Source organism: Lepus europaeus, chromosome 7 (assembly GCF_033115175.1).
Source record: "Lepus europaeus isolate LE1 chromosome 7, mLepTim1.pri, whole genome shotgun sequence".
NCBI classification, from domain to species: domain Eukaryota; kingdom Metazoa; phylum Chordata; class Mammalia; order Lagomorpha; family Leporidae; genus Lepus; species Lepus europaeus.
The window spans coordinates 4,987,933-5,014,831 of NC_084833.1; the positions used below are offsets into that span (position 1 = coordinate 4,987,933).

General features: G+C 43.6%; 1 protein-coding gene and 1 non-coding gene across 2 annotated transcripts in view; both read right to left on the minus strand.

The window, feature by feature from the left end:
• Window positions 1–26,899, minus strand: part of TOP6BL (TOP6B like initiator of meiotic double strand breaks) — a 96,536-nt gene that overhangs the window by 12,571 nt on the left and 57,066 nt on the right. Inside the window, exons 5-11 of the mRNA XM_062195966.1 lie at window positions 23,085–23,168; window positions 21,116–21,171; window positions 20,670–20,741; window positions 19,078–19,273; window positions 9,916–10,066; window positions 7,562–7,708; window positions 158–279 (exon numbers count right to left, since the gene is read on the minus strand). Of these exons, the coding sequence (XP_062051950.1) occupies window positions 158–279; window positions 7,562–7,708; window positions 9,916–10,066; window positions 19,078–19,273; window positions 20,670–20,741; window positions 21,116–21,171; window positions 23,085–23,168 (828 nt within the window). The remainder of the gene's footprint in view (window positions 1–157; window positions 280–7,561; window positions 7,709–9,915; window positions 10,067–19,077; window positions 19,274–20,669; window positions 20,742–21,115; window positions 21,172–23,084; window positions 23,169–26,899) is intronic.
• LOC133764940 (small nucleolar RNA SNORA63) lies at window positions 1,846–1,976 on the minus strand. The gene has a single exon (XR_009866508.1). It is a non-coding gene; the product is annotated as a small nucleolar RNA SNORA63 (small nucleolar RNA).

Consider the following 26,899-nt stretch of genomic DNA (forward strand, 5'->3'; position numbering starts at 1 on the left):
GATCCACCTAAGTTAGAGCCTGCATTCCTAGGCTACAAGGCAGGGCTGTAAGATCACCCCAGGGGACAGAAAAGGAGAGGAACAGGCTCTTCGGCCCCGTCTGCCTTACACTCTTTCTTAGAGAGCAGGAGAAAGGAGCCTGTGGATTTCTCATTACCTTGACGGCCTGATGATGCTGCCCCAGGACTTGGTCCACGGTGAACTGGATGGAATCTTGCACCACACTGTGGCTCTCCCTGAGGACGGTACTGAGGTGAGTTCGGAGCAGAGTGTGGACCCCTAAAGGAAAGGAGACAATCAGACTCCTGAGCAAGGATGACTCTTTCTTTCTTTCTTTTTTTTTTTTTTTTTTGACAGGCAGAGTGGACAGTGAGAGAGAGAGACAGAGAGAAAGGTCTTCCTTTTTGCTGTTGGTTTACCCTCCAATGGCCGCTGCAGCCGGCGCATCGTGCTGATCCGAAGGCAGGAGCCAGGTGCTTCCTCCTGGTCTCCCATGCGGGTGCAAGGCCCAAGCACTTGGGCCATCCTCCACTGCCTTCCCGGGCCACAGCAGAGAGCTGGCCTGGAAGAGGGGCAACCGGGACAGAATCCGGTGCCCCGACCAGGACTAGAACCCGGTGTGCCAGCGCCGCAAGGCGGAGGATTAGCCTATTAAGCCACAGCGCTGGCCATGGATGACTATTTCAAGACCGCTTCTCCATGCTCTGAGGCGGGACCAGGACTGTGAAAGATGTCTCTTGGAATGGGTCACTTTATTTTTTATTTATTTATTTATTTTGACAGGCAGAGCTAGATAGTGAGAGAGAGAGACAGAGAGAAAGGTCTTCCTTCTGTTGGTTCACCCCCCAAATGGCCGCTACGGCCGGTGCTGTGCCAATCCGAAGCCAGGAGCCAGGTGCTTCCTCCTGGTCTCCCACGCAGGTGCAGGGCCCAAGCACCTGGGCCATCCTCCACTGCACTCCCGGGCCACAGCAGAGAGCTGGACTGGAAGAGGGGCAACCGGGACAGAATCCGGCACCCCAACCGGGACTAGAACCCAGGGTGCCGGCGCCACAAGGCGGAGGATTAGCCTAGTGAACCGCAGTGCTGGCTGGAAGGGGTCACTTCTACCTGTCCACAAGCAACTACTTTTTCTTTAAATATAACCCCCTCCCCTCCCCCAGCAACTTTCAAACCCACCCAGTTCTCACTTACAAATGAAAGAAAGTTCAAGAAAATTATTTCTGGAGAAACAAATGATCCTGTTTAATTCACACCAGCAATATATACCACAATGATAATGATGACTCCCACAGGAGAAGAGAAGGGGGGAGAGGGTCAGCCTTCTGGAGCGTGGCTAACTCCCTCCACACCTAGCTGAGTGTCACCATCTGGTGAGCCACCATTGCTGGCAGCGTATCAATTCTTTCTGATGTGTTGTGGTGAGGAAATTATGAATTCTGAGACCTGCTGGTACAAGGTCTTTTTTCTTAAAAAAAGAAAGAAAGATTTATTTACTTATTTATTTGAAAGGCAGAGTTACACAGAGAAGGAGAGGCAGAGAGAGAGAGAGGTCTTCCATCCGCTGGTTCACTCCCCAATTGGCTGCAATGGCCAGAGCTATACCAATCTGAAGCCAGGAGCCAGGAGCTTCCTCCGGGTCTCCCACACGGGTGCAGGGCCCCAAGGACTTGGGCCATCTTCCACTGCTTTCCCAGGCCATAGCAGAGAGCTGGATCAGAAGTGGAGCAGCCAGGACTTGAACTGGCACCTACATGGGATGCCAGCACTGCAGGCGGTGGCTTTACCTGCTATGCCACAGCGCCAACCCCAGGTCCTTTTATTTTTTTATTTTTATTTATTTACTTGCATGAAACCAAGTGTCCCTGGCTGCTACAGAGGTAGAGCAGACAGGTATAGTAAGAAACAACCTTACTTTGAGCAGGGGGAACGCCAATACAGCACTGAACATATCTATTGTGGTCTGAATCCTGCTTCCCCAGGTCATTTTAAATGGAGAATTATTGAGGCCAGCATTGTGGCCTAACAGGTTAATGTGTACTGGTTAAATCCCCACTGCTCCATTTCTGATCCATTTCCCTGCTAATGTACCAGGGAAAGCAGAAATGGCCCAGGTCCTTGGGCCCTTGCACCCAAGTGGGAGAACCAGATGAAGCTCCTAGCTTTGGCCTAGCCCAGCTCTGGCCATTGGGGCCATTTGGGGAGTGAACCAGTGGATGAAAGATCTATTTCTACTTCTCTCTCTAACTCTGCCTTTCAAATAATCTTTAAAAAAAAAAAAAGATGGAGAATCATCTCTCAATAACAGGCACCCCTACTTGACATCATGCAGAGAAGCCAACCGTTGGAATGACAGGCAAGAGCACCTTGTGTGGCAATCACGCAGACACAGGAAGACAAACACAGAGCAGCTAGACAAAGCGCTGCTTAACGAATCTCCTGTTCTCAGTGTTTTTCTGCTCTCCTCTGGATATTTTGTTCAAAGACACCACCTGAGGCTGGCTGGCTTTCCCTAGTACTGCACTGAGAATGCAAGCCAGAGAGAAGATTTACACGAAGCACAGTGATTCTTGTCTGGTGCAGAGGCTAAAGTGGTGGCTCAAAAGGAGTCTGGAGCTAGAGACAGAAAAACACTGATTCTAGGATCAATTCTACCACCAACTAGTAGAGAAGCAGCCACTTCCCCTCCCTCACATGAGCACAGAACAAGGCTCTGTACCACATTCACAGGTGTGTTGTGTGTGTAAACCAGGATACAACATATGAAGTGTTCTGAAGTGTACATTGTTCAAATGCAGCGTCCAAAGGGAAAATACTGCTGTTGCTGTGATATCATGTGGATTCCTGTTTCTACAGTTTGGTCTAAGAATAGCCTCAAGAAATCAGATCCCCAGACATGTGGTTAAAAGCCAAAGTTCATTTCTAAAACTGCTGATACCACCAGATGCTTCTGACGTTGCAGCAGAATAATGAGCTAATCACAGAAAAGTCACCATGACAAGGTGGGCAGAAGGCCAATTCAGTGATTTTTAAAGACACATGGAGACAGCCTGTAAGTCTGCACAATCTGCTTCCTGAGGCATTTTGGAGGAAGTGCTCCAGGCTCTGGGAAGGAAGAGGGACAAGAAGGCGCCGTTACTGCCTTCTCGGGCTGCCCTCACTGTGCGCTTCCTCAGAGCTGCTGGTGTTCGGATTAAAGACACTTACATTTGCTGATGCAGTGATTAATTTCTTCCCTCTTCTTTCTCTAGGAATGAATTTAATGAACTGAACACTATTGTTTTTCAATGTCAAAAACCAGTGAAATATATATGAAATTATCACGTGTCAAGAGGACCTTCCTGTTGAAGTTGTTGGCAACAACATACATCCTGCCCACTTCCAAGTGACTGACACATTACATGCTCCCCAGGATGGGCCAATGGGACTGGCAAAATCCTCCTCGTATCTCCGTATAAAGTCTTCTCTCCCTCAGAAGTTTACAGGAGAGATGAAGACAGTATATCCCAACGTGAGGCTGTAAGGCTGGGGACTTTGTTTGGAAAGCATTCCCAGAGGACCCTGCGCCCACAGCTCAGCACTTGAGGAAAGAGGGTGCAGTACTTGAGCTGCTCTCAGTCACAATGCTTGTCCAAGCTCAGCTGCACTGTCGCCTCCATGGCCTGCATCTTGGCATTGCTGTCCTGTGTAAGCCCTTGATCTTGGCCTGGTGCTGCTCACAGGGCCTCCTGGTGGATGTGGGTGCTGCAGTCCAGGTTACGGTGCCCATTCACATGAGCGTCCAGAAGCTCCACGTCCAGTACTGCTGCCTCCATTGCTCTTCCCTCTGCAAAACACTGGCAGAACTCCTCACTCAGGTCTCATTTTACCTCCCCTTCCGACTTGTTCGCAAACCCCTCCTCCTCAGACAAAGCTTGTTCTTCTCCCTGGATGCCTGGCTCCTGCTGCTCTCAGAAGGCCCTGAGCTTCTGAAATGTGAATAACCAGTGGGAGTGCTTTGAGGCTTTGGATGAGGGAATGTCCAACCTCATTACCCTCAGAGCTACAGGAAAGACCTGCAGGAGGGAAGTACCACCAGAACCTGAAATAGGATGTCACAGCCTTCCTGTAGGCATCTGGTGGCTTCACACACAAGCCAGCCATTGCTTGATGATAATGTTGCCAGTATCTTGCATATCAGATGATAAGACCAAGACTTGGCAGTTTTTCATGTTGACACCCTCGCTGACATCTCCAACTGTGAAAGTTCAAATGGGCACCAAATCTCGCGGATGTACACTTCACAAATCCCAGGCGGTGGGAAAGTGGAAGCCTTGTTTTCAGTGATATGAATTTATTTTTAATCCAATACTGAGGACAACTACTAAGATACCTAATGGAAGCTTTCAGAATCAAGCTAAACAGAAGTATATAAGGGGCTGGCACTGTGGCATAGCAGGTAAAGCCACCGCCTGCAGTGCCTGCATCCCATATGAGCGCCGGTTCCAATCCCAGCTGCTCCACTTCTGATCCAGCTCTCTGCTATGGCCCGGGAAAGCAGTAGAAGATGGCCCAAGTCCTTGGGCCCCTGCACCTATGTGGGAGACCCAGAGGAAGCTCCTGGCTCTGGATCAGCACAACTCTGGCCGTTGCAGCCATCTGAGGAGTAAACCAGCAGATGGAAGATCTCTCTCTCTCTGCCTCTCCTTCTCTCTCTGTGTAACTCTGATTTTCAAATAAATACATAAATCATTTTTAAAGAAAGTATATAAATTACCAGAGTCCTATAAGAATAATAGGTAACACTGGTTTCTGAGGAATCTGAGTCCTTAAGATACATTCAATAGGACTGAGAACACGGTATCAAGCTTACAGTATCTTAGGATCATCCTCTGGCAAACTTAAAAAAAAACTACTAGGAGGTAGCAGAGCTTGTTAAGGAGGTCTTTAGATTGGAAGGGCCTCTGATATCATCAAGTCTAACAATCCCTTGGGGTTTTTTTTGTTTTTGTTTTGTTTGTGGTTTTTTTTTTTTTTTTTTGACAGGCAGAGTGGACAGTGAGAGAGACAGAGAGAAAGGTCTTCCTTTGCCGTTGGTTCACCCTTCAATGGCCGCTGCGGCCGGCGCGCTGCAGCCAGTGCACTGCGCTGATCCAAAGCTCAGAGCCAGGTGCTTCTCCTGGTCTCCCATGGGGTGCAGGGCCCAAGCACTTGGGCCATCCTGCACTGCACTCCTGGGCCACAGCAGAGAGCTGGCCTGGAAGAGGGGCAACCAGGACAGAATCCGGCGCCCTGACCGGGACTAGAACCTGGTGTGCCAGCGCTGCAGGTGGAGGATTAGCCTACTGAGCCGCAGCACTGGCCACAATCCCTTGTTAAAGATGCAAATCAAGACTAAATTGATTTATGTGATTTGCTTCAAAGCACCATTGAGGAAGTTGATGTTTGAGCTAAAATTAAACACAGATGTCTCTCTCTCTTTTTAAAATGATATAACACATGCCTGGAAAAAAAGTTTTCTTTTTTTTTTTTTTTTTCAAAGATTATTTGTTTGAAAGGCAGAGTGACAGGGAGAGAAAGAGAGACACACAGCAAGAAACTCCCTCCGGCTTGTTCACTCCCTAAATGGCTTCACTAGGCAGGTATGAGCCAGGCCAAAGCCAGGAGTCTGGAAGCCATCCTGGTCTATCACATGGGTGGCAGGGGCCAAGTACTTGAGTCACACTTTGCTGGCTTCTCAGATACACCAGTAGGAATCTGGATTGGAAGCACAGCAGTCAGGACTCAAATGGACATTCCAATACAGGATGCTGGTACTGCAAGAGGCGACTTAACCCACCGCACCACAACACCAGCCTCAAACCCAGGTCACTGGTTCCTATCCTGTGGTCCCTTCCACAACCTTAAGCTGCTTTTCTTAGCAACCTCTGTCCATGTGAACACAGGCCAGGTAACAGCCCTAGTTGTCCTCACCTGAGACCTCCTTGCTGAAGCATTTTTAGTTTGGGTCTCTTCTAGTTTCCATTTTTCTGGCCATAATCAATGGAACAGCAGGGCATCAAAGAACATGAGCTCCTCAAATAAGAGTTGCAAGCCCAAGCCCAGGAACTTCTCTCCCAGAGTACGTGTGTGGGGAAATGGCAGGAGAGGCCTTGAAGGAAGGCTGCAGGAACAATCCCAGAGCTGGCTATGGTTTGTTCAACCAGTAGTTGGCACCAGTCAACATAAGCTTTCCTGATCCAGGGTGATAAGCAGTCATATGACATGATGGGATCAGGGCCACGTAACACAGCACTGGAATGCTTGCAGGGCAGAGTCCCACAAGGACACAAGTCCCACAGAGAGGAGAGCACAGACATGCATCAGAGGCACCAAGAGGGAGGCTCATGAACTTTCCCCAAACGTGTATCAGCTCCACTTCTAACTTGCCTCAAAGTTTAGGAGGGCAATGAGCAACAGTAAGTGTACGACCCAAGGCTTACTGGATTAAAATGCATAAACCATGGCTGGCAGTGTGGCACAGTGGGTAAAGCTGCTGCCTGTGATACCACCATCCCATATGGGTGCCGGTTCAAGTCCTGGCTGCTCCACTTTTGATCCAGCTCCCTGCTAATGGCCTGGGAAAAGTAGTGGAAGATGGCCTAAGTACTTGGGCCCCTGCTACCTACAGGGGAGATTCTGATAAAGCCCCTGGCTTCACCCTAGCCCAACGCTGGCTCTTGTGGGCATCTGGGGAATGAACCAGCAGATGGAAGATATGTCCCTCTCTCTCCCTCTCTGTAACACTTCCCAAAAATAAATAAATAAATAAATAATACATAAATAAATATTTTAAGAAATGCATAAACAAACTCAAACTCAGTGGTTTTCACACTGAGCTTGGGCCCCACCTTTGTCCAAGAAAAGCCCTCTCCGTATGTGTGGCTGGGACATATTTTAGAAATTCCCCAGGTATGGCCGGCGCCACGGCTCAATAGGCTAATCCTCCGCTTGCGGCTCTGGCACACCGGGTTCTAGTCCTGGTGGGGGCACCGGATTCTGTCCCGGTTGCCCCTCTTCCAGGCCAGCTCTCTGCTGTGGCCCGGGAGTGCACTGGAGGATGGCTCAAGTGCTTGGGCTCTGCACCCCAATGGGAGACCAGGAGAAGCACCTGGCTCCTAGCTTCGGATCAGCGTGGTGCACCGGCTGCAGCGTGCCGGCCACAGTGGCCATTGGAGGGTGAACCAACGGTAATGGAAGACCTTTCTCTCTGTCTCTCTCTCCCACTGTCCACTCTGCCTGACAAAAAATAAATAAATAAATTCCCCAGGTAATATATCATGCAGCTACGGTTGAGAACCACTGCTCTAAGGTGATATACTCTTAGGAAGCATTATAGGAAGTGTCTGCTGATTTCTGGCTAACGAAATCTGAGACTGTCACCATTTAAGTGTTGCATCCACTTTTCCACAGGGCATATAATTTGATTTATTAAGCAAGGTTTTTCACTGAAATTCTTTATTCTACAGAAATATATCTAACTCCTTTTATCCTCTTAGCACTTGGCTCGCCCAAGTTGGCAACCCCATTCTCCTGTACCTACCCCAGAGTTCCGTTTGCTGGACTGGAAATCCACTGTGGAAATCCACAAAGAGAAAAAGTAGCAGAGTTCGTCCTGGAGGGTCCATATTCTGAGACTGATCCCGCTGACTGGATCCCACCTGATAACCCACATCTGGAAGCATGACATCTAGAGGACAAGATATTATACACATTTTCAACATAATCAAGTCCTCAAAATATTCAGCAACTAAACAACCTATATCCTGAACAAAAAAGACCTGAGAACAGGAGAGTTAAATGCAAACACTCACTTCTCCCTTTTGAACCTGTTTTTCTATTCATACAACAGAGGCAAATAATAGTGACTCACAGGAAGAACATCAAAATAACAACGGGGTATAAAACGCAAACCAGGGCTGGCTTTAGCTCAGCGGCTCCTTCGTCTACTGAAAAACGCAAACCAAACAGCACGCCTTTGCGTTTACTGGAAAGTATTACACAAAAACTCATTTATTCCTCAAAAAGTTTATAAGGTAGATATGACTAGCAAGAGGCAGAGGGCAGAGTATAAACTGAGTAATGACGACAACTAACTCGCACGAAGCATCAGGTACCATATAGAATTCACTGCAAGTACTATTTTAACATTTAGACTTCATAACACCACCACGGGGCAGGACTGAATTGCTAAACCATTCTGCAATAAGAAAACATGCACAGATAGGCTAAATATCTTGCTTACCATGAGCTACTGAGTAGTGGAACTGAGTTTTAGACCTTGCTAGGTTGACTCCAAAATCTGTTCATAACCCAGTACTATCTGATGTTTGGGTTCTCAACTACTCTGAGGCTCTGTGGCCACGTTCTAGCACCTCGAGCCTTCAATACAATCAGGACCGTCCTACATTCCAGATCCACACAGAGAAATACCTCTATGCCGATCTGGATTCTGTCCTGTAGAGTAATGAGGAAGGGAATTAAGGGGTCCTTTTCTATGTTGTCCATTTCCAAACAAGCAAGTTCAGGCATCGTGAAAATAAAAATGAAACAGAGAAAGAGATGTCAGTATCCCTAGAATTCACCCAGGTCATCCCTCTTCAACTGATGGCATGATTCCGTTCTCACAAAATGACTTCCTCTAGAGGAGCCTGTCCAAGGACCCCTTTCTTCTCAGCCCCATCTTTTGGAAAAACTACCTACCTGAGAGAGAGAGGAGAAAACAAAACAAAACAAAACAAAACACACCTCATCCCAGGCTTACTTTGTAGGTGAAGCTCCTATCATTCCCCTGGAGACACTGCCAATCCTCAGCTCACTCCTCCCCTGCCAGTCACAACCCCAGAACGCCTCTTCCTTACTGATTATCTTTGTCAGGATCCAAATGACCAGACTACCATCCAGACTTAAAAAGGGGCCGCGCTGTGGCTCAGCGGGTTAACGCCCTTGCCTGAGGCGCCGGCATCCCATACAGGTGCTGGTTCAGGACCCGACTGCTCCTCTTCTGATCCAGCTCTCTGCTACGGCCTGGGAAAGCAGAAGATGACCCAGATCCTAGGGCTCCTGCACCCATGTGAGAGACCTGGAGGAAGCTCCTGGCTCCTGGCTTGGGATCGGCAGAGCTCTAGCCATTGCAGCCAATTGGGGAGTGAACCAGCAGATGGTAGACCTCTCTCTCTATCTCCTCTCTCTGTTTAATTCTGACTTTCAAATAAATAAATAAATCTTAAAAAAGAAAAAAAGATTCTAGCTAACAGCAGTCAGGCTCAAAACTGTAGACCTCCTAGCTCCAGTCCAGGGTTCTGTATTTCTGTTTCCCACTTGTAGTCACTGGTCCTGTTATCAACCACGCACAGGTTAGCCTAATTCTCTAAAAGCCATTGTGGTCAGGCCCTACATGAATATTGCAGCCAGCTTCCTAGGTGCAATGCTAGTGATGTCTTATGTTTGTGCTGTTTTAAGTTTTAAAATTTTATGTGAATGTTCTTACTTCATCAAGAAGCATTTCTTTTCCACAACAGTTCAAAGGTGTCCTTGCTCACCCATTTTTTAAAAGCCCTCAAATGGGTAGATTAAGGTACAATAGAAACCCTACAAACAAGACCCTAGAAGGACCCAAAAAAGGTGGCAGTAGACAGAGTGGGAAGAAAACCAGTATCAAGGAACAATGCTGACTCAGTTAGGTTCTGCTGGGGCTCTGCCTGTTTGATAACCTGTTTGCCTCATTCCAGGTAGACCGGCAAACTCAGAAAACCCCACCCCACACCCCTGCCTAAGCCAATCACTGGGTCCTGTATTTATATACACCTGCTATTTATATTTTCTGCAGATTCTCTAATATTTCTTAGATTTTTATTTTTTCATTCAATCTCCTTTCAGAGGGAGATACATGTATACCTTTGTCCAAATCGAGATCCAAATTGGGCACCATACACAAGTGGTATTTTTTCCAGTCAATGAAATAAGAGGTATCTTTGAAGACAGCAGTAGTTGGCTCCTTCCAACTTGACAACATCAGAGGCAGACCTAAAGGTCCATATAGGAATATGTATAGTTGCTAAAGAAAACGCCCACATTTTAGTTTCCATATATTCATTTGTATATTATAAACATAACACTGATCTGATTCACAATGCCAGAAATAAATGAGTACCATGCAATAACTTATTAAGCTTCTTCCATGCTGAAGATAGGTGAGACACCAGAAGCGGATCCATTAGGGATCTCCGGAAATTTATTTTGGGTTTAATAAGTATGAGCTACAGGTACACTATTGAGATAGTTTTTTTTTGGGGGGGGGCATTCATCCTATTCATCTGATCATGGTATTAGCTAAACAGTCTAAGTTTGGGGGATATAAAAATCAATAACTAGATTTAATACCTACTGTCAAATTACCATATTTACATTATGAAAGATAGTCATAAAACACAGTGAACTGTAATTCAATGTGACGCATGCTAGAAGTACATGCAAAGGAATATTTTCTAGGGTGTATCTGAGTATATTCAGACTGAGAAAGAAACTTCCTCCGGCCTTCTCCACTCGATTCTCCAAGCAAGACAAAGGCAGGCTGGCTCCGGAAATCTGGCTTCCCTCCCTGGACCTCCCAATCCCGTTCTCCCTGTCCTTCTGACCCAGGTTTCTCAGCCTCAGCACTACTGACTCTGTGGGTCCAGCAATTCTTTGTCACGTGGGTGCTGTCCTGGACATTGTAGGGCGTTTAGTGGCACTGCTGGCCTCTACCCACTAGATGCCACTAGTGCCCCTCCTGACATCACTCCCACTAGGACAATCAAAAATGCCCACTCATCCTATTCAGAAACACTGCCTAACCTTCTCCCTGGACCAAGGCTAGAGAGACCAGAATATGTATTCTGTTTGATCTTTCTTTGCATGAATCCTTTCTTACAGGCTAAATGCAAGACATTAAGTGTGAAGATTCAAATTCTTACCTAGCAGGTACTGGGACATTATGGAAAGTCCCGACAGAGCAAAGGGAGGGCGTGCCCATAAATGAAGTCCCCCTTGTGCATCTGGGAAGGCATTAACATGCGAAGTGAGGCTGATACATTCTGTTCAGTGCCAGAAAACCTTTTGTGTTGCACACATAGAATAGAGGGTCTAAGGAGCCAAAAAACGTGACTGTCTTTAACTGAGTTATTTAGACCATTTACATTTAATATGGGTACAGCTATGGTTAGGTTTAAGTCTGTTATCTATTTTTTTCTTATATTTTTTCCACTCCTGTTTTTAGATTCTATTCTGGATTGAATTTTTGTAGCTCCATTTTATCTCCTTTTTCAGCTCTTTAGTTATAATTCTTTGACATGTTAACTTAGGGATTGCTTTACGCTTTAAAGTATAAAATTTGGGGGCCAGCGCTGTGGTTCACTTGGTTAATCCTCTGCCTGCAGCGCTGGCATCCCATATAGGCACCGGGTTCTAGTCCCGGTTGCTCCTCTTCCAGTCCAGCTCTCTGCTGTGGCCTGGGAGGGCAGTGGAGGATGGCCCAAGTGCTTGGGCCCCTGCACCTGCTTGGGAGACCAGGAAGAAACACCTGGCTCCTGACTTCGGATCGGCGCAGCCATTTGGGGAGTGAACCAACGGAAGGAAGACCTTTTTCTCTGTCTCTCTCTCACACTGTCTATAACTCTGTCAAATAAATTTTAAAAAATAAAATAAAGAATAAAATTTAACTTATCCCAGTCTACCTTGAAGTGATTAACAACAAGCTCATACAGTGTAACAATCTGACAATGTCCTTCTACTTTCCTGTCCTGGCTGCTGCCCTATTCTTGTCTCACATTTTGTTCACACATATACTATAAACCTTAAACAGTTATTTTTGCTTTAAAATTACAAAATCCTCTGTATCTATTCATAGTTATCATTTCCAGTATTTTTTTGGTATAAATCCAGAGCTCCATCTGGTATCATTTTCCTTCTACTTAAAACATTTCCTTAAACACTTCCTATAACACATATCACCTTTTGTATGTCTAAAAAATTCATTTTGCTTTCATTTCTGAAAAATATTTTCAATTGGTACAGAATTTCAGGTTCAGTTTTCTTTTTTCAGTACTCTAAGATGTAACCTCACTTTCTTCTAGCTAAAATGTTTCCAACATGAAATCTGCTATAATTCTTATCTTTGTCTATCTGTAATCCATCTTTTTAGATCAAGCTGCTTTTAAGATTTTTAAAAATCATTATTGACTTTAAGAGATCTGATAATGTAATTTTCTTCATTTTAAAAAAAAATTTTATTTTCATTTATTTGAAAGGCAGAGTGATAGAGAAAAGTATACACACACATAGAAAGAAATCTTCCATCTACTGGTTCACTCCTCAAATTGTCACAATGGCCAGGGCCGGGCCAGGCCGAAGCTGGGAGTTAGGAATTCCATCCTGGTGTCCCATATGGGTGGCAGGGGCCCGAGCATGCAGGCCATCTTACGCTGCCTTCCCAGGTACATTAGCAGGGAGCTGGTCTGGAAGTGGAGCAGCCAGGACTCAAACCAGTACTCTGATACAGGATACCTGAGTGACAGGTGGCAGCCTACCATCTGGCCCCTTTTCCATGTTTCTTATGCTTGGGCTTTGCTGACCATGGATTGGTGGGTTTACAGTTTTCATCAGATCTGGAAACCTCGGGGCCATTATTTCTTCAAATATTTTATCTTCCTCCCTTTCTCCCTTCAGGACTCTACTTTCACATTCCCAAGCTAGGCCATCTGAAGTTATCCCATAATTCACTGATGTTTCCTTCATTTAAAAAAACTTTAAAAATATTTTTCTCTATATTTTATTTTTTAAAGATTTTATTTATTTATTTGAAAGGTAGAGTTACAGAGAAGCAGAGGCAGAGAGAGAGAGAGGTCTTCCATCCGCTGGTTCACCCCATCCAGATGGCTGCAATGTCCAGAGCTGAGCTGATCCAAAGGCAGCAGGAGCCAGGAGCTTCTTCCGGGTCTCCCATGTGAGTGCTGGGGCCCAAGGACTTGGGCCATCCTCCACTGCTTTCCCTGGCCATAGCAGAGAGCTGGATCAGAAGTGGAGCAGCTGGGACTTGAACCAGTGCCCATATGGGATGCCGACACTGCAGGTGGCAGCTTTATACTCTATGCCACAGCGCTGGGACCTTGTTTTTAATTTCTGTTACTGTATCTTCAAGTTCACTAATTCTTCTGCAATGTGTAATTTGGCCATTAATCTCATGTGTATTTTCATACTAAAGATTCATTTATTTCTAGAAGTTCAATGAGTCTGTTTTTACATGTGCCATGTCTAAAGTTCAACTGTTCCCCTCATGTCTTCAATATATGGCATATAAGTACACGTGTTTTAATGGCCTTATTTGCTATCATTTGTGCCATTTCTGGGCAGGTTTCCCTGGTTGATTCTTTTCTTCATTATGGATCCTACTTTCCTACGTCTTTGCAAACCAAGAATTTTCTACTAGATGCCAAGCCTTGTGAAGTTTACCTCAGTGGGTGCAGGGTGTTTTTTTCATGTTCTTTAAAAAATATGCTTGAATGTTTTTTTCTGCTATCAGGTTAACTGGAAGTCTTCTGGGTCTGTTTTTCAAGCTTTGGTAAATAGAACCAGAAGCAACTGTGGTCTGGGGCTAGTTCCCCCACTACTCAGTCAGATAATTCTCCACCTGATGCCCGTAAGACTTTTGGTCCATTCCCCCAAAGTGGCCGCAACAGCCAGAGTTAGGCTGAACCCAGGAGCCAGGAGCTTCTTCCAGGTCTCCCACATGGGTGCAGGGCCCAAACATTTGGGCCATGTTCTGCTGCTTTCCCAGGCACATTATCAGGGAGGTGGATTAGAAGTGGAGCAATCAGGACTCGAACCAGCACCTATATGGGATGCTGGTGCTGCAAGGGACAGCTTTACCTGCTATGCCACAGTGCCGGCCCCAAAATATATGTAATTTTAAAAGAAAGATTGTGGGGGGCCAGTGCTGTGGCACAGTGGGTTAAAGCCCCAGACTGTAGTGCCAGCATCCTATATGGGTGCTGTTTCAAGTCCTGTCTCCTCTACTTCTGATTCAATTCCCTGCTAAGATCCTGGGAAAGCAGTGGAAGATTGTCCAAGTACTTGGGCCCCTGCACCCACAAGGGAGACCAGGATAAAGCTCCTGGTTCCTGGCTTCAGCCTGGTCCAGCCCTGATCACTGCAGCCATTTGGGGAGTGAACCAGAGGATAGGAGATCTCTCTCTGTCTCTCTCGCCCTCTCTGTAACTCTGCCTTTCAAATACATAAAATAAATCTTAAAAAAAAAAAGAAAAATTGTGGATTCATACTGTTATTTTCAATTCCATTTCAGGAATACTTTACATTTTTTATTATTTGAATTTACAATTATATATTTGCTAACTGATGCTGGAAATTCTGGTTTCTAATAATGCTAACATAATCATCTATTCTACATAGCATACAACAATTTCAATACAAATACCTATATTATTACTAACAATAAAGACCACAGAATGAATTTTAAGAGTTCTTTGCATTCATTTCACCCTTGGAGTATATCCCTTAAAGAATGTATGATCAAAACACTATATTCTAAAATCAGCTGAATTCTTCTTGCTATATGGATTATAATATTAACATAAAATATAGATAGATTTATTGGCCTTTAACTTGAGAAATATTTTTACTAGGCATGAAATGTTAGGTTGATGATTACTCTATTTCAGGGCATTAACACTGTTAATCTATCCCATTCTGTGGTTTGGGAAAGTCAGCTGTCATTTTGCTTTCTTTTGAAGATAATTTATCTTCCCTGACTTTAAAATTTTCTCTTTGTTTTTGATCTTCTATAGGTATAGATATCTTTTTATTTATCTTGCTTAATTTTTGAGTTCTTAACAATTTAAACATTTTAAATTTAACAATTTAAAAATTTTTCAAATTTTTAATTTGAAAGGCATAAACACAAAGAGATCTCCCATCTGCTGGTTTACTCCCCAAATGCCTACAACACCTAGGATTGGTCCAGGTGGAAGCCAGGAGCCTGGAATTCAACCCAGGTCTCCCACGTGGGTGGCAGAGACCCAAATACTTGGGACATCACCTGCTGCCTCCCATGGTGCACAACAGCAGGAAGCTGGATCAGAAGTGAGGGTGGGACTTGAACCCAGGTACTTCAGTGCGGTACGCAGGCATCTTTAACCACTGCACCAAATGCCTGTCCCCTTAAATATGTTCTCATTATTTTAGATATTAACTTATCAAATATTGTTTCTAATTAATTTTCGCTCTCTTCTCCTTTGGGACATGAATTAAATATACATTAGACATTCTCACTGTTTCCTCTCAGTATTAACCTCTCTCTTCTATGGTTTCCACCCTTTGGTTTCTCTTGGCTTTATTTTGCTAAATTTTTGCTTTCCTTTAGTTTGCAAATTCACTTAGGTTGTATATAATTTGCTGTTAAATCTGTGTATTGAATTTCAACATTAGTACTCTATTTTTGACCCCAAAATTTCATTTTGGTTTTGTTTGCTTCTACAAGGCATCCGGGAGATCAGCAATCTAGAATCATCCTAAACCAATTTCACAATCCCAGATTTTCTGGCCTATTTGATCAAAAATCATATTTGGTCCTTGTGAAGGATGGTTTATTTCAGGTACACCTTATTCCTTAAAATGCAGTTTTTTACTAATCCACGCTCAGCACCTCTTGGGCTCTTTGGCCTTGTACTGCCTTGATTCAGAAGTTCATCCTCCAGACTGCCATTAGGGCATAGCAGATTAAGCCATCATCCCATATGGGCAAATCCTGGCTATTGCACTTCTGATCCAGCTCTCTGCTATGGCCTGGGAAAGCAGTCGAAGATGGCCCAAGTGGTTGGGCCCCTGTCATCCACATGGGAGACCAGGTTGGAGTTCCTGGCTCCTGGGTTTGGCCTAGCCCAGCCCTGGCCAAACCCTGGCCATTATGGCCATTTTAGGAGTGAACAAGTGGATTGAAGAGAAATTCTCTCTCTCTCTCTCTGTTTTTCCCTCTCTCTGTAAATCTGCCTTTCAAATAAATAAATCTTTAAAAAAAGAAGAAGAAATGCAAATGCACCTTCACCTCTCAATTGTTTGCTCTAATTGAAAAATAATCTCCAAGGCCAGGTTCCACTATCTGTAACTGGCCCAGAAATTCTTCCCTTCACTAGATCTTTGGTGCCTTTCTGACGTTTTAATATTTCATGCAGCCTTGTTCTTCATGGAAGGGTTGGTCTAGATTAGTTCATTAGTCATTCAGAAACAGATCCCACCAGAGTTTTCATAGCTAGCACCCCCTTCATTAAGATATCACCTCCTTAGAGTCATCACTGATCCTGTTTAAAATAACATCTCCGTCTCCCTCTCTCTTCAACTGCCTTATCGCTCTTCAAAGCACCTTACCCTACCCTAATATCTATTTGTTAAATTTTCCCACTAAAAGGCAAACTATTGAAAGGACAGAAATTTTATCCGTTTTATTCCTTTGAGAGATGGGAATGAGGAGGAAGAAACTTACTATATAGTTTATGCCTTTCTGAACTCTCCAAATATTAAGAAAAATCATGTTTTAAGCCATTAAATGTGCATGCATTGTCTTTATCACTATCCTGCTCCTCTTTCTTCCCTAAAACAGACCTCTGTCAATATCTGTGGCACCAACCCTCCTCTATTCTTGTTCCTTATAGTCTTTGGCTTCATTTACTCCTACCACTTCAATAGAGAGTAGTAATAACTACTACTGATTGGTCACTTATGTGTCAGGAAGTATACTAGCAGTTTCATGTGGAATATCACAGTTATTTTTTAAAAAACAAACAAATCCCAAAAGGACAACAGAAAACTTTTGCAAGGGAAGATAAACCAATCTATGAGGCAGTTATTATTACCTCCATTTTAAAGCTGAGGAAGTAACAGTGTAGGCTGGTTAAATAAGGTGCCTATAATCATACAGCTAAGTAACGGTGAATCTGGGATTTGCATTCCTACTACAATTACCTATGGAGAAACAGACTGTAAATCTGTATTGTTAAATCTGACCACTTCCAAATTGCACACTAACATTTCTTTTTTCTTTTTCTTTCTTTTCTTTTCTTTTTTTTTCTTTCTTTTTTTTTTTTTTTTTGACAGGCAGAGTGGATAGCGAGAGAGAGAGACAGAGAGAAAGGTCTTCCTTTTTGCAGTTTGTTCACCCTCCTATGGCCGCTGCAGCCGGCGCATCGCGCTGATCCGAAGCCAGGAGCCAGGTGCTTCTCCTGGTCTCCCATGAGGGTGCAGGGCCCAAGCACTTGAGCCATCCTCCACTGTCTTCCCGGGCCATAGCATAGAGCTGGCCTGGAAGAGGGCAACCGGGATAGAATCTGGCGCCCCAACCGGGACTAGAACCCGGCGTGCCGGTGCCGCAAGGCGGAGGATTAGCCTGTTAAGCCACGGCGCCGGCCCTGCACACTAACATTTCTATATGGCTGCTTGCCCTCCTCAAAGTATGTCCTGCAGGTGCCATGCACTTAACATGTCTAAAACCAATCTCACTTGCTTTACACATCTCCCCAAATCTGCTATTGATGCTTTGCATTTTGCTGACAGTTTCATTATTCTATCAGTCATCTAAGGAAATCTTTTTAAACCAGTTTTATTGAGATATAATTAAAAGACTATGCAATTCACCCACTTTAAATGTACAATTAAATGGGCTTTAGGGATCAGCACTGTGATGTAGTGGGTAAAGCCACTGCCTGCAGTGCCAACATCCCATATGGGCGCCAGTTCAAGTCTCGGCAGCTCCACTTCCAATCCAGCTCTGATACTGCCTGGGAAAGCAGTAGAAGATGGCCCAACTCCTTGGCCCCTGCACCCACTTGAGACACCAGGAAGAAGCTCCTGGCTTCGAACTGGTCTAGCTCCAGCCATTGCATCCATTTGGGGAGTGAACCAGCAGATTGGAAGACCCCTCTCTCTCTTTCTGCCTCTGCTTCTCTGTAACTCTTTCAAATAAATAAATGAATCTTTTTTTTAAAAAAAAAATGGGTTTTAGTTTATTCAACGAGCTTTGAAACTACCACCACTATCAATTTTAGAGCATTTCCCATGTTCTTAAAAGAAGACCCCTTTCCTCATCAATCTACCTTTTTTCTCTATAGGTCTATTCTGGACATAGAAATTCTGCCATCAGACTTGGCCATTCCTTGTCCCTAACCTCTCCCTACTCCAGTAATGATTTGGTCACTTCAGTTGGTGGATTTCTTCCAGTGATGAGCCCCACATCGCCCCCCAGCCCAGTCACTGACTGACTCAGGAATCGCTGGCCTCCTGGTCCCCCCTTTGTGGTGCTGCCAGACTCCTTCCAGCGTGCAGGGGTTTCCCACTATACAGAGAGGAAGTTCACACTTCTTAGTGTGACACTCAAGACAAGCCAAGTAGCCGGTGCCGTGGCTTCAGGCTAATCCTCCGCCTTGCGGCGCCGGCACACCGGGTTCTAGTCCCGGTCATGGCGCCAGATTCTGTCCCGGTTGCCCCTCTTCCAGTCCAGCTCTCTGCTGTGGCCCGGGAAGGCAGTGGAGGATGGCCCAAGTGCTTGGGCCCTGCACCCGCATGGGAGACCAGGAGAAGCACCTGGCTCCTGGCTTCGGATCAGCACGATGCGCGGCCGCAGCGGCCATAGGAGGGTGAACCAGTGGCAAAAAGGAAGACCTTTCTCTCTGTCTCTCTCTCTCTCACTATCCTCTCTGCCTGTCAGAAAAAAAAAAAAAAAAAGACAAGCCAAGTTCCACTCCAAACTACGTCCCCAGGCTCTCTCCCCCTCCTGCACCATCCATTCCACTCTTAGTCATATTGGATTATATGAAAAATGCATGATACATAGGTCATATTTCATAGCTTTTGGTTTGCTGAAAAAATTTTCAAGCTTGGCTTTCGTATTTGATTTTATGTTTTACACAAATTACATGTTTCAAGACACTGAACACATATACTAAAAACGTCTCTCAAATTGGGATACAAACGTAATTTTCAAAGACAATCAGGTGGAGTTTATCATCAAAAGGATATGGAGGCTGAAGAAATTCTGCTGAGCTGGTTGGAAGAGACCTTTTGGCTGGGACACAGAGCAGCAGCCGGGCTCAGCGTCAGTTCTCCCAGCAAGTCCATGCCAGCCACGTCATCAGGGATTACAAGCGTTACAGGATGCCCGAGCACAGGGTGGATTCTGTTGCAGTGTGCTTCAGTCGTACCAAAGTTTGATCTGCTGTCAGAAAACAAATTTAACTTTTTTTCCCCTTCCTTAAGAAATTATTAAAATATTATTCCAAAAAGCTTTTTTGCAACCTTTAATATATGCATAACCACGTAACCCACATACTAGTTTTGTTGAGGTAAGTAACTGTCCCACTGAGGGAACCACAGCAAGGGAAAGAGGAGGAAAGTGGGCATTTCGGTGACGGTGTGGTGGTTCCTGTCAGTAACAGCAGTTTCTTATTCTAGAGGAGTATTTTCTCCACTAAAACCACTCTGGTTGGGAGCAGATCACTCAGAGGTCAGCACTTAGGGGGCAGGGGGGCGGGAATCACGTGGCCTGAAACTGGTGCCGCGACATGAAGTCACTCTCATACATTCTACACTTCGACAGAAGTTGAAATTATGGCTTATAGGAGCAAATGAGACAAACTAGGCCACTTTTCTCCCTAAGAAAGACTCTAGTGAAGTTTCTGCTTACTTTCCAACAGCTCTTTTCTAAACAGAGGAGAAATCTAGTGAACCTCTTCCTCTCACTAATCATGCCATCCAGGAAACATCTATAAATATTGGCTCAGAGGTCTAAACTCTTGCTAGTAAAACTATGATAATAAACTGTCTACCTTTAAGGACTGTATGATAACAGAGGGATACTAAAGAAAGATATGGGGTGAGGGGCTTGTCACCTGTACCCTAAAGGACAACAGATATTCTCATCTGAGGGATAATTCTGGGACAGTTTCAGGAAGTAGACTAAAAAACCATGGGTAGCCTGTGTAAGCCTTGAGATTCTATGACTACTGGTGTTGACTGAGGGCAAATTCATGAAGGCAGAAACCATTAAATAAAATACAGTAATTCGGCTTAAGCATTCAATAGGTCTTTTCTTGATAAAACTCATGTTCATTTTGGAGTCTGTGGTAGTTGGATGGCACAGGAAGGCAAGGCAGAAGTTCTATATTATATTCCACCCCCTCCATGTACTTCACTTTTTAGTGTCTGAAGAAGGCTGAAGTGGGGAGAAAGATGACTTCCAAACCTGTGCAAAAGGCCAATGTATACAAAGCAATATACAACAATCTTTTTGGATTCATAGTATCTCTTTATCCAAGAGTTCAAGTAATTTTAATTTTAAATTCAGTCTTCTCCTCTCATGCCTAAATGAAACTGGAATTAGCAGGGAGAAGGAAGACATCCTCAGGTCAATTAGAACATATTCAAGCACCAAGAATAATAACAGTTTTCAATACAGATAACTTTATAAAGCTTTACTTCCACATTTCCTGTAGAGACGCTAACACCGGGCACTTTGCCATGACAAGTGAGACCACTTTCAGTTTCCACCTCCGTTCATTTTCATGCTAGGAAAGTACAACACAGAGAGGGACAACAATGCTTTGCTCCTTCACCTCACATAATGCCGACAGTTTACGACAAGAGCAATTCCGTTTGACAGGTTCAAAGTGGGTTCATTCTCTACCCTGCAAAGCAAAGAAAAGCTAAGCTATCTCTCAAAGATTCTAAAACCAATTTCTGAGTGATACAAACTTTGGTTTGGGAAAACTACCACCCCAGAAATGACTGCAATTCAGTACCTAATTAACCAAGAAGAAAATGACAAATTTTAGGTTTATTTCTCTCTAGTGAGACAGAAAAACATGATAGGTTTTAGATAAATCTACTTACTCTCCAACAGCCAATATGGAATAAGAAAATATGAGGGTCTCAGAAAATTAATTTCAAGGTGATTTTGGGTAAAGAAAGAAAATTGTGAATCTACTGGAAATGGGACTAAAATGGCTGAGAAAGTCTGTAGAGCCATGGCACCATTGAAAGCCATGGGCTCAGGACTTACCCGAAGACATCTGTTGACAGGACTCCATTTACCTCCACACTGAAATTAAATCTCATCTGCAAAACAATATACAAGGTGTGAGGCTGAACAGGAGCCAAGATAATGTCCACACCATCTCTAAAGGAAAAGTATATTCTTTTTTAAAAATTATTTTTAATTTACTTGACAGAGTTACAGACAGTGAGAGAGAGAAACAGAGAGAAAGGTCCTCCCTCCGCTGGTTCACTCCCCAAATGGCTGCCACGGTCGGTGTTGCGCCGATCCAAAGCCAGGAGCCAGGACCTCCTCCCGGTCTCCCATGCAGGTGCAAGGGCCCAAGCACCTGGGCCATCCTCCACTGCTCTCCCGGGCCACAACAGAGAGCTGGACTGGAAGAAGAGCAACCAGGACTAGAACCCGGCGCCCATAAGGGATGCTGGCACAGCAAGGCGAAGGATTAACCAAGTGAGCCATGGTGCCGGCCCAAGTATATTCTTTTATAAAAATGTAAACGTTATTTTAAATTGAGAAATCCTAATTGTAGACATTAACAGAGTACAAAACGATTCTTTGGTATATGTATACAATGTGGTATGATTAAATCAAGCATGATAACATGCTCATTATCTAACTTTTTGTGGTGAGACTTTTGATTTTTACTCTCCCCTGTTTTGAAATGTACATTTTTATTGACTACAGTCATCTTGTCCTGCAGCAGATCTCAAAACCTATTCCTTCTCCCTAACTGGAACTTTGCACTGTTTGCCCAACAACTCCTCATATCTCCTTCTCCCCTAACCAGCCTCTGGTAACCACCTTTCTGTTCTCCACTCCTCTGAATTTGACTTTCAAAAATTCCATATATAAGTGAGATTATGTGGCATTTGTCTTTCTGTGCATGTCTTGTTTGAAGGAAGAAGGTAGATATGGTACATATTCACAATGGAATACTACTCAGCTTTTTAAAAGGAGGAAATCCTGTCATTCAGGACAAAATAGACGAACCTGGAGGAAAAGGGTATTCTTTACCAACTTTTTTCAGTTGATCTTTCCTTATACACACTTAATACTTGCCTGTGTTCAAATTCTGAATTTTAAATATATTGAATCCTACAACTCAGGAAATACTTGTCATTCTCCCAACATAATCCCTTGTCTTTTTAAAAGAAACTATCAATTTTTTATTTTCATACATGGAATGTTCCATGCTTGTTTCCTCACTTTCTCTTCCCCTTCCCCAATGTGACTTGTATGTCCTCTCTCCAATTTATGCCACTGTTCTAATTATTCCCTACCTTTAACCTGCATTTTTCTTCCTAAGTAGCATACAAAAGTCTCTAGACCCGACTGCCTGGATTCAAATCCTGACTCTACTCGTTACTGAAGTTCTGTACCTTGGTTTTCTCAGCTATAAAACGAGGGTGATGATGTTGATGAAGAGACCTATTTTTCAAGGTGTTAAATGAGTAAGTGCATAGAGGGCGTCTAAAACACTGACAATAACACTTACATACAGACAATGATAATACAGACAGCAAATGCTTAAACCCTGCTGAAGACAGCACAAGAAAGGGAGGAGCTAGGTAAGCACTTACTGTGTTCATCTTTATAAACCTATCCATAATGAAAATTTTATTTCTCCAATGTTTATATCTTAGCAAAATTTCATTATTTGCTCTTACAGTCACTTTATAAAAGAGGGAGATAATCAACAAGGTTTATTATCCTAGCTTAACAGAAAAATTAAACACCAAAGAAGCAAAAGAGGCATCTAAAATGACACATTAAAAGCAGTAAGTGAACATAGGATCTCCCTATCTCCGGAAGTATCCTAGCTCTCACATGACCAACATAAGTTGCCTTAAGAAACCAAATGAATTCAATATTAAAAGTTAATCAATCCTATCCTTCTATCTCCTACAGAATAGAGGTCTCTTGAAAACATACGACTTAAACAAGAGAAACATTTTTGTACAAAAGAACAGCTTACCTTAGGATGCACCACAATGACTTTGCGTAAAAAATGTTTTATAATTAGACAATCTCTTATCAGTGTTCTGGGCTCTTCATCAACCTGTAACAACACAACAAAGACCCCCACCACAGAAACACAAACCAAGAACACAGATGAATCAGCTTGCGGTATTTCTTCTAAAAGCATACCTCAGACATCTTCAGGGAAACCTCTCTGGGAATGGGAGTTGTACACAAAAGGGAATCTAAATAGCCGTTGGGCTACATTGCCTATTTCATGGAGCTTCAGGAGAAAAATGAACACAAATCAAATTAAAAACCACATTTTGAACAAATTTAGAAGTAATTCAGGGACACATTCTATTTTATGGAATGAAGTGTTGTGGGACTCTAGGAAAGGAGATCATGCCAATTGAGATCATTAAACTAAAAATTAAAAAAAATAAGGGACGGCTTTGTGGAGTAGTGAGTTAACCCACTGCCTGTGATGCCAGCATCCCATATGGGTACTGGTTTGAGTCCCAGCTGCTCCACTTCAGTTCTAGCTCCATGCTAACATGCCTGAGAAAGCAGCAGAAGATGGCCCAAGTGCTTGGGCCCCTGAACCCACAAAGGAGACCCAGATGAAGCTCCTGGCTCTGACCACTGTGGCCACTTGGGGAACGAACTAGCAGATAAAAGATCTCTCTCTCCCTCTCCCTCTCCCTCCCCCTCTCCCTCTCCCTCTCTCTCTCCCCCTCCCTTCCTCCCTCCCTCCCTCCACCTCTCCTTCCCTCCCTCTGTTAACTCTGCCTTTCAAATAAATCAATAAATCTTTTTTTAATTAATTCAAGCCAGATCTTAGAAATATAATTCTATCTTGACTCTGCCATTGTGTGTTTGGGGATAATCTATATTAAGAATCTGAGCTGAGGGGCCATTATGTGGAATAGCAGGTAAAGGTGCTGCCTGTGACACTGCAATCCCATATGGGCGCTGGTTCAAGTCCCGGCTGCTCCACTTCCGATACAGCTCCCTGCTAATGCACCTGGGAAAGCAGTGGAAGATGGCCTGTGCCACCCACATAGGAGACCTGGAAAAAGCTTCTGGCTCCTGACTTCAGGCTGGCCCAATCTCAGCCATTGCAGCCATCTAGGAAGTAAATCAGCAGATGGATTTCTCTCTCTCTCTCTGTAACTTTGCCAAATAAATAAATAAATCTATCTATCTCTGACTTTCAAATAAATAAATCTTTTTTAAAAAAGAATCTAAGTGGAATCAAAGGAACTTTTGAACATCAGTCCATTCTGTATAAGGAAACATTGTAGAGCAAAAAGCTCAAAAGTCGGAAGTCCTGTGTTCTAAATCACTTAAGTAACCATGGGAGGGGAGCAGAGGGAATCACTTCATTACTCTTCATGTCCTAATTCCCCAAACAGGGGTAAAGCCAATCTTTCCACCTCACAGAAATGCTTTAAGGATCTTATACCTGAAAATATATACAGTAACAACAACATAGCTTTTGTTAAATGCCTACCATGTGACAAGACTGCAGATGCTGTATACACATTATCTCACAGCAATTCTGTATGGTAGGTTACTATCCCCAACTTGCAGAATTTTATTTTAAAAGGCTAAGACGTTAAACAATTTGCCCAAAGTTCGCCAGGTCAATTTGGCTCTGGATCTTTAGTATCGACCACATTCCTATTTGACTTACTGTATTGAATGTAGTGTCCCTAAACCCCCAAAGAATAAGTCTAGGAAAATTTTATGAAGAACCACCATGAAAAATTATAAGGTTTCTATGGGTGGATCAGAATACAGAGAACCATACACAAAATATATATTAAAGAAAAAAATGTACCCAAACCTCAAAATTATGTAACACAATAAAGAATAAAAAATGCAAACCTTGAATAAACAAGCTATTATAATATTTTTAAAATACAAAGAAACATAGGCCAAGAACTACGTAATACAACGATAATTATTAGAAAAATTATTAGAAAAATGGATAGTTGGTTAGAAAATTCTGGAAACAGTCTAGGATTCTTTAACATGTAAACAATGGTTATTAAATAGCAACTGATATCTATATTATAGTCACATCCTTTACTTAAAATTTTTTCATACAAAATGTTTAAACAGTAGAAAAATCAATGGTCTCTTAAAGCATTTTCTGTACTTAATACTTCCAAAAACAACTTCTTGGAATAGTTTCAAATCTCTGTAACCTTGGTGATTATATGGTGCATCACGGAGAGGGCTAATTGTATCTAACAGTAAAGGCAAACAAACAAGTGAAGGTTTGTTGAGCAGCTACCAAGAGGGGCTACAATTAATAATGAACATAGCTACTAGTTACTGAACACCTGCTACATGCTATGCAGTTTATATGCAAATAGAAAATACTTGCTTTTTATGGAAGATCATGAAACTCAGTAAGTTAATTAATATGTCCAAGATCACACACAGTCAAGTGGCAGAATTAGGATTCAAACTTCGATCTAACTCCAAAACCCACATTCCACTCATTCCACTATGCAATGCTGCCTCTCCAAGAATGTCCATTTTCTGTGTATACAGCCAACTATCCGAATTGTATTATATATGATCCATTATTGTCATACTTTATGCTTATATATAACTACTCTCTCTACATATTTATATACTCATAAAACATTAATTTGACTTATTATGCACCTGGGCCTACAAAGATAGGACAATCTCTAAATTAGAAGAATGCACAGCTCAGTAGAAAACAAATAATGTATTGACAACATGGAAAGTTTTATAACTTAGATATATGAGATGATAAAGGAACACACAAGAGGACTGGCACCTAACCCTGACTGAGAGGATGACGCAGTCTAATGTCAGGTCAGCAGAGCATAGTTACTGCAAAGCCAACAGCTCCTTTCAGACTACTCAAAGCAAGGGAGACAGCGAGAGCGTGAGGGAGGGAGGGGAGGAGGCAGAGGGGAGTGAAGGGGGGGAGAGAGAGGGGGGAGGGAGAGAGCAAGGCGGGAGGAAGAGAGGGAGGGAGGGAGAGGGAGAGAGGGAAGGACAGAGGGAGGGAGGGGAGAAGGGAGAGAGAGAAAGACAAAGCTTTTTTTTTTTTTTTTTTTTTGACCGGCAGAGTGGACAGTGAGAGAGAGAGAGACAGAGAGAAAGGTCTTCCTTTGCCATTGGTTCACCCTCCAATGGCCACCGTGGCTGGTGCCCTGCGGCTGGTGCACCGTGCTGATCTGAAGCCAGGAGCCAGGTGCTTCTCCTGGTCTCCCATGGGATGCAGGGCCCAAGCACTTGGGCCATCCTCCACTGCACTCCCGGACCATAGCAGAGAGCTGGCCTGGAAGAGGGGCAACCGGGACAGAATCCGGTGCCCCAACCGGGACTAGAACCCGGTGTGCTGGCGCCTGTTGAGCCACGACAAAGCTTTTTACAATTGAAATAGAAACCCAGTCCCCTAGCCTGAAGTACGCTATAGAAACAGTGAACCTCCTTGAGTGCTATTATGGAAACATTATATACGCTGTCAGTCCTAGGCAGCAGACACCACTACTGAATCACATAATTTTAGCCTCCACCTTCAGATATGTCTGATTACATGATAAAATGTAGAGGGCTTTTTCCAAACATGAACTTGCATAGTAATGAGCCCCAGATCACTTTCTAGAGGACAGTCTCTGTCCCTCTCCTCTAGCTAAGCTAGACATATACATATACATACAGATATGTTTGTGCATATATATTTGTATAACTTGATCGTTGCAAATTATTACAAAATAAATATAAAGCTGGAGAAAGCTGTTAAGAGCTTGTAAAATCAGACTAGTTTTGAAGATA